This window comes from Mirounga leonina, unplaced genomic scaffold, assembly GCF_011800145.1.
Source record: "Mirounga leonina isolate KUSES-001 unplaced genomic scaffold, KU_Mleo_1.0 Mir_92, whole genome shotgun sequence".
Taxonomy (NCBI): Eukaryota; Metazoa; Chordata; class Mammalia; order Carnivora; family Phocidae; genus Mirounga; species Mirounga leonina.
This window is the reverse complement of record NW_023270852.1, coordinates 24,256,354-24,272,877: the sequence shown is the minus strand read 5'-3', so window position 1 is coordinate 24,272,877 and position 16,524 is coordinate 24,256,354. Positions and strand designations below refer to the sequence as shown.

The following is a 16,524-nucleotide window of genomic DNA, read 5'->3' as shown; positions in this document are numbered from 1 at the left end:
ATGGGTAAAAAAGCACAGTCAGGGAAATTTGGAGAGAGAGTGGCATGAATACTCTGCCAAAGTGTGCATGTTCTGTTCCCAAGCAGTAGTGAACTAAGGGAGGGCTTTAAAGGGTGAGTGATATGATGAACTTGTGCTTAAAGATGTATCTAGGGTTGACTAGCTGGATGACTTGGCTGGTAGAAAGAATGCAGATAAGAAAACTAGTTACTAGGCTGCTATTATTTATTTAAGAAACATTTCTTCAGCACCTATTGATGACCTGACTCAGGTGTTATGGCAATAAATAAGATTCAGTCTTTGTACTGAAAGATCTTAGAGTCTATAAAGGTAAACAATCAAACAGGCAAAAATTATAAAATAAAAAATATCCTGTGTATGCACAGGTTGCTATGAGTGAGTCCTGACCCTAGTCTGGAGTTGGGCACAGGTAACAAGAGAAGTAGATCAATTAAGGAGGCTCCTGGGAGGAGGTATTATCTTAGCTGAACCCTGAAGGTGAAGAGATGGCAAAGGTATCTGGGAAGTAGCAAAGTCCCAGTGGTGATATATTACTCTTACTCTGAATTACAAATAATTCAGAATGGAATGATAAGTTGGCATGGTGGGGGTGGATGGAGCGGTAGGGAAAGGAAGGTTGGTGTGTTGGGGTGGGGAGAGGCAAGAATGTGGTTGGAAAGGGACATAAGAGGAAAGTGCAATATTCTGGAGAGAGGAAACAAGGGCCTGCTGGACAAAGGGCAATAGAGATGGAAAGAACAACAGTCCTTGCTGAAGTAGAATCCATTTAGCTTACACTAGACTCATTCACTTGGCAAAATGTACTAAATCCCTCATACTTGCCAAAGGTGTACTGAGATGGCTAGTTAGAGCATCACTGCTTTCATCAAAGAATTTTCAGTCTGACATGAAATCATTTTGGCCTTAACTCTGGTATTAGGTATCATGTTCTGCCAAGTGAGTCAGGTTGATCTTACTCTGGAAGTCATGAGAAGAGAAAGATGCTGGAGGATCATCTTCATCTGTATGGTTTTGTATTTGGGTGACCAGGGAAATGGCAGTATCATTATGTAGGTTATTTCTATTTATACTTCCAGTTGTATCTATGGCCTGACAAGGATAAAGGGAAGCTTAGAGACCTGGAATTTTAAACCAAAGACCAAAATATCTACAATACTCAGAATAAATACCTGATTCAGAGACTAAGAAATGCATAATAGCTGAGAGACAGCATAGTGCAGGATTAAAGGTAGGGATTACCAGGATAGTGAGGTATGAATCTCAGCTTCTCCACTAGTTGTATGAACAGGTTACTTAATTTTTTCTCTGTCTCTAATGTCTCATCTATAAAATGAGGGAAATAAAATAGTAACTCATTCATTAGTTTGTTGTAAGGATTAAATAAATTAATACTTATGAAGCATTGATACATATGTATGTCACATCACAGGCACTCAACTGAAAGATGACTCTGTCAGTTCCCAACAGTGTACCAGGACAAAAAAAATGAGAAAACTTTCTAGATTTTCTTGATTTGGGACTTACATCTTAAGGTTGTAATAAGCACACAATAGCATTCTTCAATTGTGTGTATTTAATCACATATTCAGATGCCTAGATTAAGTATAAAAATGTCTTCCCAAGAGAAAATTATCTTATTTGGAGGTTAAGCCACTGTAACCAACCATGAATTATGAAGCGACTTTATTTGAGGAAATATTAACATTTTTATGACAGTATCAGGTTTCCAAATAATCCTCTTTGATTAGAACTCACTGCAAATGAGATCAGAGTCAAGGCCATACCTTCTGTCTCAATCCTTTACCTGTTCCATGTTCCACAGTCACTGAGGCTGGCTTACCATGAGGGCTTATGGGACAAAGGCAGCTGGATAAAAACAGTTAGATGGATCCAAGCTCATTTGTACCACCCCCGGAGATAATTTGGAGTGGTTGCCCACTTGAGCCACCTGACATCTTCCCATGGAGACGACAGCTGTTCATGCTTGCTGCTGGGTGAAGGAAGCACATTAAAGGGGAAAAAAAGAGAATTCAGGCAAAGAGCTATATTACCTAATGCAACTAGAATTTAAGCTCTAAGAGGTCATACGTTTTTACCTTTTTTTTTTTTACTACTGTATTCCTAGCACCTACAATTTAGTGATTAGTACATAATGTGCTCAATAAATATTTTGTTGAATAAAAAATGATGATATTTCCTGTTAGGAAGGGATTTTACTCTCTTTAGTATCTCAGTGGAAGCACATGCCAAAGAACTGACTAGGAAATCTCTGGAACAGCCTGTCAGAAAGAATCTGGGAGATGTTCTGGAGTCAAGTGGGCAAGTGGTCTAATCTTGGGAGGTCAGTTATGGATGGAAGGCTGGAGCAGGTGCCAATTCCACAGCAGATTCTGAGGTCCAGAAGCTCAAATGGGTCAGGAGAGTAGCTTGAGTCATCAGCCAGTGGTGGCAATTTCCACGCTTGCTCTAGGACTGTTTTCTCCCTCCCTGCTGGACAAAAATGGTAATCATAGGCACAAGACACCAGGAACCTTGGCTCAGGAGGAAGCATGGATAAAGAGGGTAAGATGGCCTCACATATGGAAAAGAAACTGAAGCTTAGAACTGTAGAGGCAAGGCCTTTGCAACTCAGCATGTATCTTCAGAGAGTTTGCACTGACCTACAATGATGCTACAATGCTTGTAGAAGCATGCAGGAAGCCGGCTCCGTGTCATAGGGATAAGGCTGAGCTGAGTCCATGCATCCACGCACACATGTGTGGTGTGTGTATGTGTGTATGTGTGTGTGTGGTGACCCTTCTGACAACACTTAGATATGACACTGACACAGAAATAGGAAGAGGTTTAGAGTTCCTAAGCATCAGTCAGGAGTCAGGCCCTCTGCCAAGGCATTTATGCATATTATCTTATCTATTTCCCATAGCAACACTGTTATGAGTATTATTAGCCCAATTTCACAAATGAGGAATCTGAGTTTCAGAGAACTTCCATACTTGCCTGAAGTCACATTGCTGACTGGTGGCAAGAGCAGAATTTAAACTCAGGACACTAAGGTGCAGGGAATTTGCATCACTTGATGAGGAATCCCGATGAAATAATCATTTCATCTTTTCCTGGCACTGGGAGACTGAGAACACACTTCTGGCCTCGAGCAGCAACTGACTCACCGAAGCTGCAGCAGCTGTCCTGCTGGCAGATGGAATCAGACAGTGACTGCCCACAAGTTCTTACTGTCCTCTCTCGCATCCAGTGGCAATTATCCCGGCAGAATTACTCAGACTGTATTTGAATTTGTGCTTCAAATGGACAAACTAATTGTCGAGATTGTTCATAAATCATTGCTTTGATTTCTTGGTAACAAAGCAATTTGACTTCCAACTCTCTTCCTCCCTAGCAAATTCCTTCCTAGCTCCCTCTCCTTCATTTAACAGCAGGCAATCACCCTGTGTCCTCCAACCAGCTCTCAAAGTTAACTAAACTTGGAGAAACTTTTTCCAAGTCAGGAGAATCTTCCCTCACCACAAACCTTCTTCATTACAACAAAGTAAATACTTGATCGTGTCTTACATGTTCTATTTTGTTAATTATTTTTATTCTCCAAGTAATACATGTGGCTCAAAACAGGAAATTAATAATCACCCAGAGACACCACTGTCAATACAGTGTGTATTCTTCTAGACCTCTTCCCTGCCTTACATACACTTTATTTTATTGTGCTTCTCAAGGTCGACACTTGTCTGTGTGTCCAGCTGCTGCCCGGGAGGTTAGAGAGCCTTGGGTAATTTCTTGGGATGGCCTTATTCATGTTTTGCTCTAACTCAGTACTGGCAGAGTGGGGGCAAGGATCGGGAACTCACTTCCCTTCTTGCATGTCACAATTTGTCTTCCTCTCAACTCCTTGCTCTAGAAAGCCACCAGTCAACACTCCTTCCCAGGTGCCTCACACCCAAAACTTGAATGATTCTCCCCAAAATAATTCCACTTCATTATGGCTACGTGTGAACCAGTTTTTTACTTCATTATTGAAAATCTTATGTGGTACTGTTCAGTAACCAGATCTCCTATAGAATCCAGACAGGTTTCTTGAGCACATGCTATTTCTAGGATGTGCTAGGTGCGATGGGGTACACAACAGTCCGAGGAACTTACATCTCCACCAGCTGTAGTTCAGTTCAGAAACATTTATTGGTGGAATGCTTGCTGCTGGTGGTACAGTAATGAATCAAGACATTTTTATGTTTCCATGAGAAAAGCAGATACATACATGTTTAAAAACAAAAAAAACAAAAACAACAATAAGAAAAAAGAGGGATTCTAAGTGTGTCAGTCATGAGAGCACGGATAAAGGACACTTCGCCAAACCTCGATATCCAGGGAAAGCGTCTGGGAAGAAATCATATGTAAGTTAAGTTTGAAGGTTGAGCAATAGCCAGTTGAAAGACAGTTGGGGAGGTTATCAAGGTAGAGAAGACATCAAGAACAAAGGATGGGCGGGGGATGTGTCTTTCTTGTTCACTGTTGTATCTCTAGCACTTACAATGTCTGGCACATAATAGGTGCTCAATACACTTTTTTTTTTTTTTTTAACAGTACAGTTGGCCCTTTAACAATAGGGGTTTGAATGGCACAGGTCCACTTATACATAGATTTTTTTTTTTTCAATAAATACACTACTGTAATGAATTTTCTCCTTCTTACGATTTTCTTAACATTTTTTTCTCTATCTTCCTTTATTATAAGAATACAGTATATTATGCATATAACACACAAAATATGTGTTAATTGACTGTTTATGTTATCTGTAAGGCTTCCGGTTCACAGTAGGCTATTAGTAGTTAAGTTTTGGGAGAGTCAAAATTTATATACAGATTTTTGACTGTGTGTCGGGGTCGGTGCCCCTAACACCTGTGTTGTTCAAGGATCAACTGTATTATTCACTATAGTCACCATGCTGTTCATTATGTCCCCATGGCTTACTTATTTTGTAACTTGGAGTAAATTCTTATTGAGTGAAAAAATTGGGAGGAGAGGAGTAACAGTAGCTAGAATAGCCAGAGCAGGCCAAGTAGAGTGGAGATGGTTTGGAAGAGCATGGAAGATGTTCAGGCATTGAAGATGGCATAGAAGAAGGCTGGAGAGTGTTTTGTGGGGTCAGGAGAGCTATGAGGTTGGAGCAGAGGCTCTGTGTGTTATATAGTAGTGGCAGAGTTGTTTGAAGAAGTTGAAAGCAATAAAGAAAGGCTACATTTTTTCCTGTTTTTAGATTTTTAAAATTTTTTATCAGTAAGTAAAAAAAAAATCTAATGTTACAATAAAATAATCATAGGTGATACTAAGTGACCACTTACTAGCTCACGGACAGCCTACTAAATGCATTCCAGGCATCTCACTTGGCCTTCTCAAAAATGCTGTGAGGTAAGTACTAGTCTCATTTTACAGATGTGGAATATCCAGTCACAGAGTTTGATGAGTTGCCCAAGGTCATGTAGTACATGACAGACTGGGGAAGTGGTCCAGGCAGTTTCTCCAGAACCTGCATTCCTGGAGACTCTTCTACCATTGAGGTCTTAGAAAGTTATTCTACTATGAAGACCTAAGGAAGGGAAAGATGATAGACATGTTTAGCTATAAATGATTATTCATATTTGTTTCCATTTTGCTGACAGCATTGACAGTCTGAGGCGTTCTCTCTTAGGGACCACTTTTTTTTTTTTTTTTGATGACCTAGATCTGCAAAGAGTGAAGGGCTTGACAGTTCCAGAAAGGAGAGCATTAATATTGGTCAAGCAGCTACCATGTGCCAGGAATACAGTGTCTCATTCAATGCTCCTATTTCTGTGAGGTAGATCTATAATTCCCAGTTTATAGCTTCAGTCAATCCAGCAAATTGACAAATTTCTCCCAGCTAGCAAGTGGCCTGAGATTTGAGCTTATGTTTCTAATGCCAGAATTTATGCACATCCCACCATATTGGGTTGCCTCTTGGAGTCACCTGGCTAGCTTGACTTGAAACCCACTTTACCATTTGTTTAACTTTGGAGACTTCTTGCTCCTTTTTTCTCATTTGGAAATCAGAGTGGTAATACCCTCTTTTTTCCAGTTCTTGAGAATTTCTTGGAACAATGTCTCTGAATGTGCTTTTGTAAATGATAAATAGCAACCTGAATGTGTGACATCTTATACAAATTCATTTTATAATTCTACACCGGTTATTTTCCCAGATCCTAAGTCTGTGGTCCCATTCTGACTTGCTCAGAGAGCTTAAGTGCTGTCTAAGCATACAATTACCTCTCCTGGGTGAGCCTGGCCTCCCCTAGGCCTTGGGCTTAGCTGAGAAGTTTAGGAAAAATAGCTTGCATTTCCTGTCAAGCTACATCTCCAACATCTTCATTTAACAGATGGAGGGCAGCACTGAGCTAGACTAAGTTCCCTCATGATTATTTAAATCATCAGTTCTTTAAAAAGGATCTTAAGATATATTAAATATTCATGAAAGGAACTTCTTGGCAGTTCCTCCATTGTAGGTAATTACAGAGGGTTTAAAATATCTGACGTTGCTTGGAAGCACACAAAGCTCAGTCAGCTGCAAGCAGACAGCTGATTTGTAATTTAATTAAGATCCTGGCTTGTCCTGTTCTTTGTGGCAAAAAGCGGGAATATATTTCATTTCTGAGTTTTGTTTGAAAAAAAATTCAAATGGAGCACCTGGGAGAGCTTTTCATCTCTCAGATCCGTCATGTTCCTTACATCCTGCTCCAATCCTCAAAACATTCCTCTTTCAAGTGTCCTTCAGGCCAGCTGTATTGCTGATTGTGGGTCACTGGGTGGTTTTGTTTTGTTTTGTTTTGTTTTGTTTTTTGGAAGGGTAACTTCACTTGGGGAAGATCTGGGTGCAATCAGCAATCAGCGAGCTTCAACACACTCTTATTAGCTCTTTGAATAATGGATTTGAAGAGAGATTTATTTGGCCAGAGATGATTTATTCAGTGAATATTGACTGAGACCTCCGATGTAGTAGGTACTGAAGGTCAGCAGTGACCTGACTCCATGGAGGTTTCAGTCCAACAGAGGAGGAAAACATCAAGCAAATGATTATAGAAATTAAATGTAAAATAAAAATGTGATGAGTTTTCTGACAAGTACGGGGTACCCTGAAATCCTGCCAGGCAGGGTGTGGGGTTGTACGGGAAGACTAGGGAAGCCAGGAAGCCTCCTTGAGGAATTAGAGGTGAAAATCATGCCTGGTCTGTCTTGTGCTTCTTTCTCCCAATTGTCCTCCTATCTAACGACCCCCCAGCCCAGATGCACAACATACACATGACTGTTCCAGAAGAAGGGACTAGGATAGTGGCCAGAAAGGATGGAAAGGGGAAAGAGAAAACTGCTCTAGCCAAAATATCATTCAGAGAATTTATTTCAAATTAAAGAAATGAGTGTATTACCAATCTGATCACTGCCTTAACTATTCTTTTATCTTCTCTTTTTTTTTTTCTTTCTCTTTCTTTTGTCCATGTTTTCCCTCCAGAAAGGGAGACAGGGAGTTGGAGAGGGGATGAAGTAGGCATGGTAACAGAAATGGGTCACAGGTGACAGATAAGCTAAGCTATCATGGAAAAAGGAGCTGGAAAGGAGAGCTGGCTGGCTACATACTGCACAAGTCTCCAGTAAATAAAATTCCTAAAAAGAAATACCGAAGTATTTAAATGAAATATTTTCCTCAAAATAAGGCAGTAACTAGCAGGGCCCGGATAAGCATGCACTGTTTGGGGAGTTAAACTTAGTCTTGAGAGGAACTGAAGACCATGGAGTACATTTATCGAAACCACATTCTTCACTCTTGGTTTTCTCTCTTTTCTGAGCTTCATTCACTTCTTTCTTAGGAATCATTGCTCTTTGCAAGCTCATTATTTACTTAATTTTCTTACTGACTTTATACTTCTCCTAAAATATATGCTTTTCTCTTTTTTTCTGACAAAGCACATTATTGAAACTAAGAGTCTTCCTTCCAGTGGTGGCATTCAGTCAGCCAGGTCTAGCAGCCACACTGTGTGCTTGGTGTGCTGGCCTGACTGTTCTGCAGGAGACAGACAAATGTCAGGGTTCCCTGCCCTCTAGGAACTGAGATCACAGAGAGGGAGATAACACCGAGAAGGCTATTTGTTGTTATTGTTAACAGAAGTGGTAGAACTAACAGATTGGGGGCATTTCCTAAATGTCAGGCTTTGTGTCAGAAACTGTAAATCATTCCTTAATTTTGTACTTGCTTCGGAATGTTGCTGTAAGTCTTAAGTGGGATATTCTTTCTAACACTCTTAGCAAAGGGCTCATGGGTAGTGTTCACTAGCTATTCAAGAGCACACAGACATGGTCTGGCTCTTGGAGTTTGATCTGATTCTCTCTCATCAGAACAGTGCCAACTCCTGCTGCAAGGGGGAAGCAGAGCACTTCTTATGCAGAGAAGAGACAGACCCAGATTTTATTTATGGGCCTTGGAAGATTTGTGACTTCTCCCTCAGCTCTCATGCACTAGGCCAGTGGTGTACCATCTTCTAACCTGTGCAGGAGGACTTCTGGTGATGGGTCAGATGCATGGAGGCTCCTGCCTTTGAAGTCTGGGTAACTCAGGGTAGTTTGGACTCAAGTGGGCATCAGCAAAAGGTAGTGAGCCGAATCTGGTCAGACTTCCCGGCCTTTGTTCATCCATGTGGGGGGCTCTGTGGTTGAAAAAACATGTGAGTATGATTGCATTCAGGTTCAGGTAGGAGAGCTTTTTGATCAGGTGTATCACAGTATTGCTCATATTATTTAAGTTTAGTTCAGTTAAAGTCAAATTTACTGGTCTTTTAGTATGTGTCACCCATCAGTGGGGCACTAGAGTTTCAGAGATGAATATGACTACATCAATGCTGAAGAGGCACTCAGGAACTAGTAGGAATGATAGGCACATGGACAGGTTTTTGCAGTATAAAGTTGTTATTTGGTGACAGAAATCTGTGCTGAATCCTATGGGAGCATATCCTTTCAACCTTTGCAATCAGAAAATCCTTCCAAGAGGAGATGATACCCAGTCTGATCATCGAGGACCTGAAAAAGCTTACCTGATGAAGGAGTCCATGAGTTGGGGGTTAAGCTTCAGAAAGGGGAAGAGGATAGGATTCCAGAAGTCAGGGACAAAAATGAGCTAAGACGGGGGACATGAAGAGCATATGTCTTCCCTGTCTTGAGCTTTTCTTCTGCTTCACTCCCCTTAGAGCTGAGAGAGAAAATATAATGTGTTCAAAAGTGCTTTTATTCCAGAGTCCCCTCTAACGGACCAAGCTGAGGACAGGAAAAGGAAGGCACAGATTTCACAACAGAGGCCTTCCTTAAATGGCCCTCCTTTTAATTCAGAAACCCTCGAAGATGCCCAGAATGGCATCAGTACTTAACGGACAAGCCCTGGAATGAGAAATAACTCAGAATTGCCCAGAACATTAGGACTGATTCTGAAATCAGGATGTGACCTTTGCAGAGTTGTTTAATCTCCCTTGTTAGATGACTCTTGAAGATTTCCTAAGAATATTTCCTGAAAATAAAGTGGATCTCTTAAGAACTTTGAGGAACTTTAAAAGAATATTCATGTGCTCTAGCTCCAGAGTCAGAGTAATCTGTGTTTGAATCCTAGTTTGCCACTCCTCAGGTATGTAATCTTAGAAAAAATGCCTAACTATCCAAGCCTCAGATGAGGAGAATAAGAGCACCTATCTCTCAGGTGTGAAGATGCATATAAAGAATTTAGCATAGGGGCACCTGGGTGGCTCGGTTGAGTGGCTGACTCTTGCTTTTGGCTCAGGTTATGATCTCGCGGTTGTGGGATCGGACCCTGTGTTGGGCTCTATACTCAATGCTGAGTCTGCTTCAGATTTTCTCTCACTCTCCCCCAGCTGTCTCTCTCTCTCTCTCACACACATATACACACACACACACACACACAAATAAATAAATAATATAAAAAGTACCAATTAAAAAATAATAATTTAGCATAGTTCCTGGCATATCAATTAAAAAAAATTTGGCATAGTTACTGGCATTATTATTGACTTTAATATTGGCATTAGTGTTAGGATTAGTATTTCTCTTAATATTAGCATTTGTTTTAATATTGGTTTTAGTCTATCTAGTACAAAGCAAAAATATGATATATGGTCCGGCCAAAGTTGAATCCAAGCAGATTCTATGCCCTATCAGGGTGAGACTTGCTTTTGAGTTAAATATGGCATTTGTCACCAGTTCTTCTTATCCCTTGCTTAGTTATCTCTTGCAGAACACTGGAGAAAAGAAATTTAAAAAGTGTGTGTGGGGGGAATATGTGGCTACACTAGAAAGAGCATCACTTAGGTCCCTTGAGTTGTTCCCTATAATCTACAGTAAATAGCAGTCTGCCTTTCAGCCTTGTGTCTTGCCACACTGTACTTCACATCCCAATTTCCGTCCAAATCTTACATCAGGCTCACCAGATGTAAAATGGGGATTGGCGTGTGCATGACTTATGGAAGGCAGTTCCAAAAAGAAACCATGAAGAGAGTGAGGGAAGCACCAAGAAGTTCTGAAAGAATGTAGGTCTAGGGGCTCCTGGGTGGCTCAGTCATTAAGTGTCTGCCTTCGGCTCAGGTCATGATCCCAGGGTCCTGGGATCGAGCCCCGCATTGGGCTCCCTGCTTGGCAGGAAGCCTGCTTCTCCCTCTCCCACTCCCCCTGCTTGTGTTCCCTCTCTTGCTATGTCTCTCTCTGTCAAATAAATAAATAAAATCTTAAAAAAAAAAAAAAAAAAAGAGTGTAGGTTCAGGTGCAGTCAAGCTTCAGCCTCAATCCCATCAGATGCTTTGGTGTATTTGGCCCCACAGGGTTTGTTTCATGTTGAGGTGTAGAAGTTGGGGATTCTACTATAATTCCCAGGCACATCTAAGTAAGGATGCTTCAGTCACCCAAGAGTGATCATTCTGAGAAGTATACAGATGTGGGCCTTGAATGTGTAAAAGGGATTTCCATGAATTTGGAGGGGGGTGCAATAGCATCTGCTACAATCCATTTCAGGATTTCACTATTCCCTCAAAACATCTTCCTCCATTATCACTTATCTCCATTATACATGTTGGTGCCTTTGCTTAGAATATCTCTTTTTTCTGTTATCATTCTAGATCTTGTTGCAAACAGGGAAGGCTTAGATAGAGTTAGGGATGACCTATTTCTGTTCCCACAGAACTCAGTTTATATGTGTCTTTAGGACTATGCATTGTGGCTTAGCTGCACATGTATGGAACTCATTTAATAATTCATGGTTTTCTCAAAGTCAAGAACTGTTTTTTTTTTTTTAAGTTTTATTTATTTATTTGACAGAGAGAGAGAGAACGAGAGCAGGAACACAAGCAGCGGGAGTGGGAGAGGAAGAAGCAGACTTCCCGCTGAACAGGGAGCCCAATGCGGGGCTCAATCCCAGGACACTGGGATCATGACCTGAGCCGAAGGCAGACACTTAATGACTGAGCCACCCAGGCACCCGACGAACTGTTTCTTATTCAGTTTATATTCTTAGCAAATCTTACTAAAAGGAATGATGAGGAGAGAGATAGAGAAAAGTTAAGAATATGATGTCCTTTAAGATTGTGTCAAGCAAATGATGCAATTGTCTTTTTTTACTTAAACCTGATTTTATAACGTTTTGCAATGAAAGAGCTTGCATCCTGCAGCCAAACATCTTTGTAGCTTAAGCAACTGATACCCATTTCATCCATTTGTTTGTCCTTCATAACTTTATTCAACAAATACTTATTAAGTATATGTACCAGGCACTTGGCTAAGGACAGGAGATAAGAGGATAAATAAGACTCAACTGTCCCAGTACTCACAGAATCTTCTAGTTCAATGTAAACACACAGACACACACAAACATAAGTACACAGACATATAACATGATAAAAATTGTGATTGGCAGATTATGGGGAACTATGGGAACACCCACAAAATCTCAGATTTGTAGTTCACGAAATTCCCCAGAAAAGATAATGTCAAAGTTGAGGCCTAAAGGATCAGTGAACGTTAAAATGAACAGTTATTAACTAATGAAACATTAATTGAGCATAAAGATTGGTTTTACAGCCTAATTTAAGGCCTTGTCAGTCTTAAAATTGTGTCTTACATTTATGAAAATAAAGTAAGTTATTTGTGACACCACATAAGTTCAACTGAGTTTATTATCTGTGTCTTGAGAGTTATTTGTCCAAATAGTTCAGTAAAATGTGTATTTTAATAGATGGAATCTTTCTCTAAACCAGCTGAATCTCACTACAGGTATCCTGGAGGAGCCACAGTAATCATTTTAACTTTGCAAAAAAACTTGCTTTTGGTGTTCTTGGATCTTTATCAGAACACAAGCATTTCCTAACTGTTATGACTAACATGAACATTGTTTTATGCATGTGAAATGTTAAAGAGCTTAATAAATTCCTCAAAAAACCCAAAAATATGATTACCACATAATCCAGCAATTCTACTTCTGGGTATCTATGCCAAAGAATGGAAAACAGGGTTTCAAAGAGATACTTGTATACCTGTGTTCAGAACAGCGTTATTCACAATAGCCAAGAGGTGGAAGCAACCAAACTGCCCACCTACGGACAAATGAATAAACAAAATGTGGTGTGTACATACAATGGAATATTATTCAGCCTTAAAAAAGGAAAGAAATCTTGTCACATGCTATAGCATGGATGAACCTTGAAGACATTATGTAAAATGAAATAATCCAGTAATAAAAAGTTAAACACTGTATGATTCCACTGATATAGGGTATCTAAAGTAGTAAAATTGATAGAAATAGAAAAAAGAATGGGTAGAATGATGGTTGCCAGGGGCTGTGGGATGGGAAAATTGGGCATTGCTATTTAATGGCTATAGAGTTTCAGATTTGCAAGATGAAAAAGTTCTGGAGATTGGTTACACATTAGTATGAATATACTTCATATTACTTAACACTTAAACATGATTATGATGGAAATTTTTTATGTGTATTTTACCAGAAATTTTTTAAAAAGATTTTTTAAAAACCTGGAAGTAATGATATATTTATATTCATTCCATGGTCTTGAGGTAGGAGTGGTGCTATGAAAGAGTCCAGAAGTAACGGGGGCTCTGCTCAGGTAGTAGTGTTGAGGGGTAGCTCATAGTATAAGGAAGCTTGAGCTCTGTCCTGAGACTAAATGGGTTTAAAGAGAAGGACTTTACCAGTTTGTCATTTCAGAAGGCTGCCCAGTGCAGGGTAGAGGATGAATGGGAAAGAGCAATGTCAGTGGCAGTCTGCACAACCCAGGGGTTCCTTGGATGAGAGCTGATCAGAACCTGAGTGTAAGCAGTGATGATGAGGGATGAGGATGAAGTAGACTCAAGAATTATTTAAGATATAAATTAGGTAGACTCAGTGAATTCTTAAATTGGCAGATGGGAGAGTGAAAGATAGGATGGAGTTGACTGACTCCTACTTTTCTGTCTCAGGTGACTGCATAGATGGTAGTATCTCCCTGAGAGAGAATTGAAGGGGGTGGTGGCTGTGGAGGACAAATGTGCTAAAAGCCAGAGGCACTAAAATGGGCACATGTTTGACATTTATTCCACTCCCAATGAACACATAATTGATCAAGAACAGATGTTAAACTCGATCCCTGTTTCTGAGGCAGATTACCTTCCCAAATTATTCATAGGGTTAGGAAAACAGAAGTATGGTAGTTTGCAGTTTACAGAAATGCTCTAACAGCATTTTGTTGTGTGCTCTCAATGAACTGCTTTCTACCAAGCTGCCAATTCAGTCATCAGACTTGGGCTTCATCTCCTTATGGGAAAGGAGGAGGGGCTGATGATAGAAATAGGATTCAGGTTCACATTATCTGGACAGGGTTCCATCTCTGATGCCCACTAGGTAGGTGACCCTGGGGAAGTCTCTTAACCTCTCTGAGAATTAGTTTTTCTCATAAGTAAAATGGAGCATCATAAGTAAGAAGAATTACAATGGAAGAAATAGATGATAGTCCTTTGCAAACTGAAGGCAAGATACTGTTTGTTGTAAGTGTTGTTTTGCAACTAAGAGCGAACTTGGAAGATTGCAGAAAGCCTCCCTGGAAAATACAAGTAATTATAATCAACTCATGAGTATGAATGGACAGCACATTGAATTACAAACCCTGGGTGTTTCTTCTTGTACTATCAGATTATGAGTCAGACTGAGAGCTGATGTCCAAGAAATCGTATTTTTCACCTTCAAAATGAAAGAAACATAGCATGATTTTGTAAGGACATGTTGTTAATAACCCGATGTGATAAAAATAACTGCTGGTAATAACAATAATGAGGTATTGGGAAGAGGTTTACACAGCACAGTTAAGCCTGAGTTGGTGTGTTACAATGATATTTGGATATCTGCCCCTAACACCCCCGTGCCATTCACGGAACAAAGGCAAAGCAAGGCAAGCTAACACTTTATTAGCTGGGTTGGGGGTGGATATAGAATGTTCCCATTTTTTTCTCTCCCAGGTAGACTGACAGCCTTGAAACAATGGGACTCTAAAGGCACAGCTCCCAAGGGAAAGGGGGGAGCAGTAAAAAGAGACAGAAAGATAGGAACCCCAGGCCAATATTGAAGATGGAGACTGACTCCATGGTCAGGCCTGTGCTCCATCCCTATTCCTTGTCCTGATCCTTTTCCTCTCTGCCAGCTCCCTTAGGTCTGCTTTGAAGACTTAAAGGTAACTTTTGCCAGAGGATGCTCTTTTTGTTACTGGCATGTAGAAAGAAGATGATAAAAGAGGAAAGGGATCAAGAGAGAAAGAAATACCACTTCTTTCCCTTCAGAGAATATAGGCAGACATTTTGCCTTGATTTTTGAAGTTCTTTAGATGGAAGCTCCATCTCCAGAAATTGTGATCCTTTGTCCCAGAATCTGAATAACCAAAATCATTACTCCTTCTCTTTGGGTATGAAAGGGAGAGAAGATTGTTTTCCTTTTGAGGCCAGCACAAATAATGTGGGTGGCAAAAATTTTTCTTCATTTCCAAGGGAACTTTAGCCTTTCACAAATTCTGAAACAAAATTAAGTTTTCTGAATGGAATGTATCAGAAGTCTGTTTTATTGCTCAATACATTTTTTTTTTCCTTCTCCATCCTTGACCTAGAAATTTTAGCACATACTTAGGTACTCTAATCATTTGGAGGAGGGCTTCCTCATCTATTTAGGTAAATTGTCCGAGTCTCATTTCTTATCACCCTTCTGTAGCGTAAAACAGAGATAGTACGTTATCAGGTAAAAACAAGTCATCAGCGTTGGTCAGTATTGAGGTTTATTTAGTGTTCACTGTTGAAGTTGCTTATGGTGACTACCAGAAGAGTCTGCAGCAAAGCCTCTTTGGTGTACTTGTTATCTGTTTGGTCAACAATAGGTATGCACTGTGTCCTGTAAATGAAGTTGGAATATGAAGTTCTCAACTGTACCCTTTGCAAGCACTAATGCTTCTGTTGTTCTCTCTTGTCTTTTCTCCTAGAAGTATCGATATCAAGATGAGGACGCTCCACATGATCATTCCTTACCTCGACTAACCCATGAAGTAAGAGGACCTGAGCTGGTGCATGTATCAGAAAAGAACCTGTCTCAAATTGAAAATGTCCATGGATACGTCTTGCAGTCTCACATCTCTCCTCTGAAGGTCAGTTAGACTGTTCTCAGAGCTGGCGGCGAAGGGAGATGTTTGTTGATCTGATTAAATTAAAACACTACAGTGGCCCATGGTTGCTGAAGGGTCTTTCTGTGGTTTGGAGGCTTACCTGGAATTTCTGATGCAGGAGGTTGTTCTTGCAGTTGTTTGAATGTCTGGGAACTCTTTTTAGTTGCTAAGAATGGGCTAAGGAAAGAGCAAGGAACAAAAATTGAAAGGGAAAATATGGTAACCACATATTTAGAAAGCACAGGAGTACATCAAGATTTTGTTCAAATGCTACCTCTCCACCTCTATTCCTGGTCCCAGGTAAAACAAAGGAAGTAAGTATAACATGCTAACACCAGATGATCGCCTTACCATGTAGACTGATCAAAAAACTGTGTGAGTTGGCTCATCAATACCTCAATTTTATACTACCTTTCTTTCTATTTGGTCATACTTTCTGACACTTTCTACCTTTTTTCTTTGATTTTTAAACAATTTCTTGATAAATGGTATTTTCACAAACAAAGGACAATTAAGTGAGAGGATTTTTCTGCGCTCTTTGGTTGCAAATCACTCTTTTTCTTTGCTGATGCTCTGGGATTTTATGCTTTGGATAAAAGCTCATAAATGTTGATTAGAGTTAAAAAAAAAAGTGGAACTAGAATCAATGATATAACAGAAGTGAATGCAGATGAAAAACAAAACAAGACAAAACAAACAAACAAAAAACCCCAAAAAACCCTACTAAAATAACTCTTTATTGCTAAAGAAAATTCATTGT

General features: G+C 40.0%; 1 protein-coding gene across 2 annotated transcripts in view; it reads left to right on the top strand.

Annotated features, from left to right (window-relative positions):
- Positions 1–16,280, top strand: part of LOC118004280 (disks large homolog 1-like) — a 1,118,862-nt gene extending 1,102,582 nt beyond the window's left edge. The window contains exon 6 of one of the 2 annotated variants that reach the window (XM_034995574.1): positions 15,588–16,280. In XM_034995574.1, coding sequence (XP_034851465.1) covers positions 15,588–15,755 — 168 coding nt within the window. In that variant the 3' untranslated portion in view covers positions 15,756–16,280. Of the gene's footprint in view, positions 1–15,584 lie in introns of both variants that reach the window. The other variant, XM_034995573.1, reaches the window with a different exon arrangement.
- The last annotated feature ends 244 nt before the right edge of the window (positions 16,281–16,524 follow it).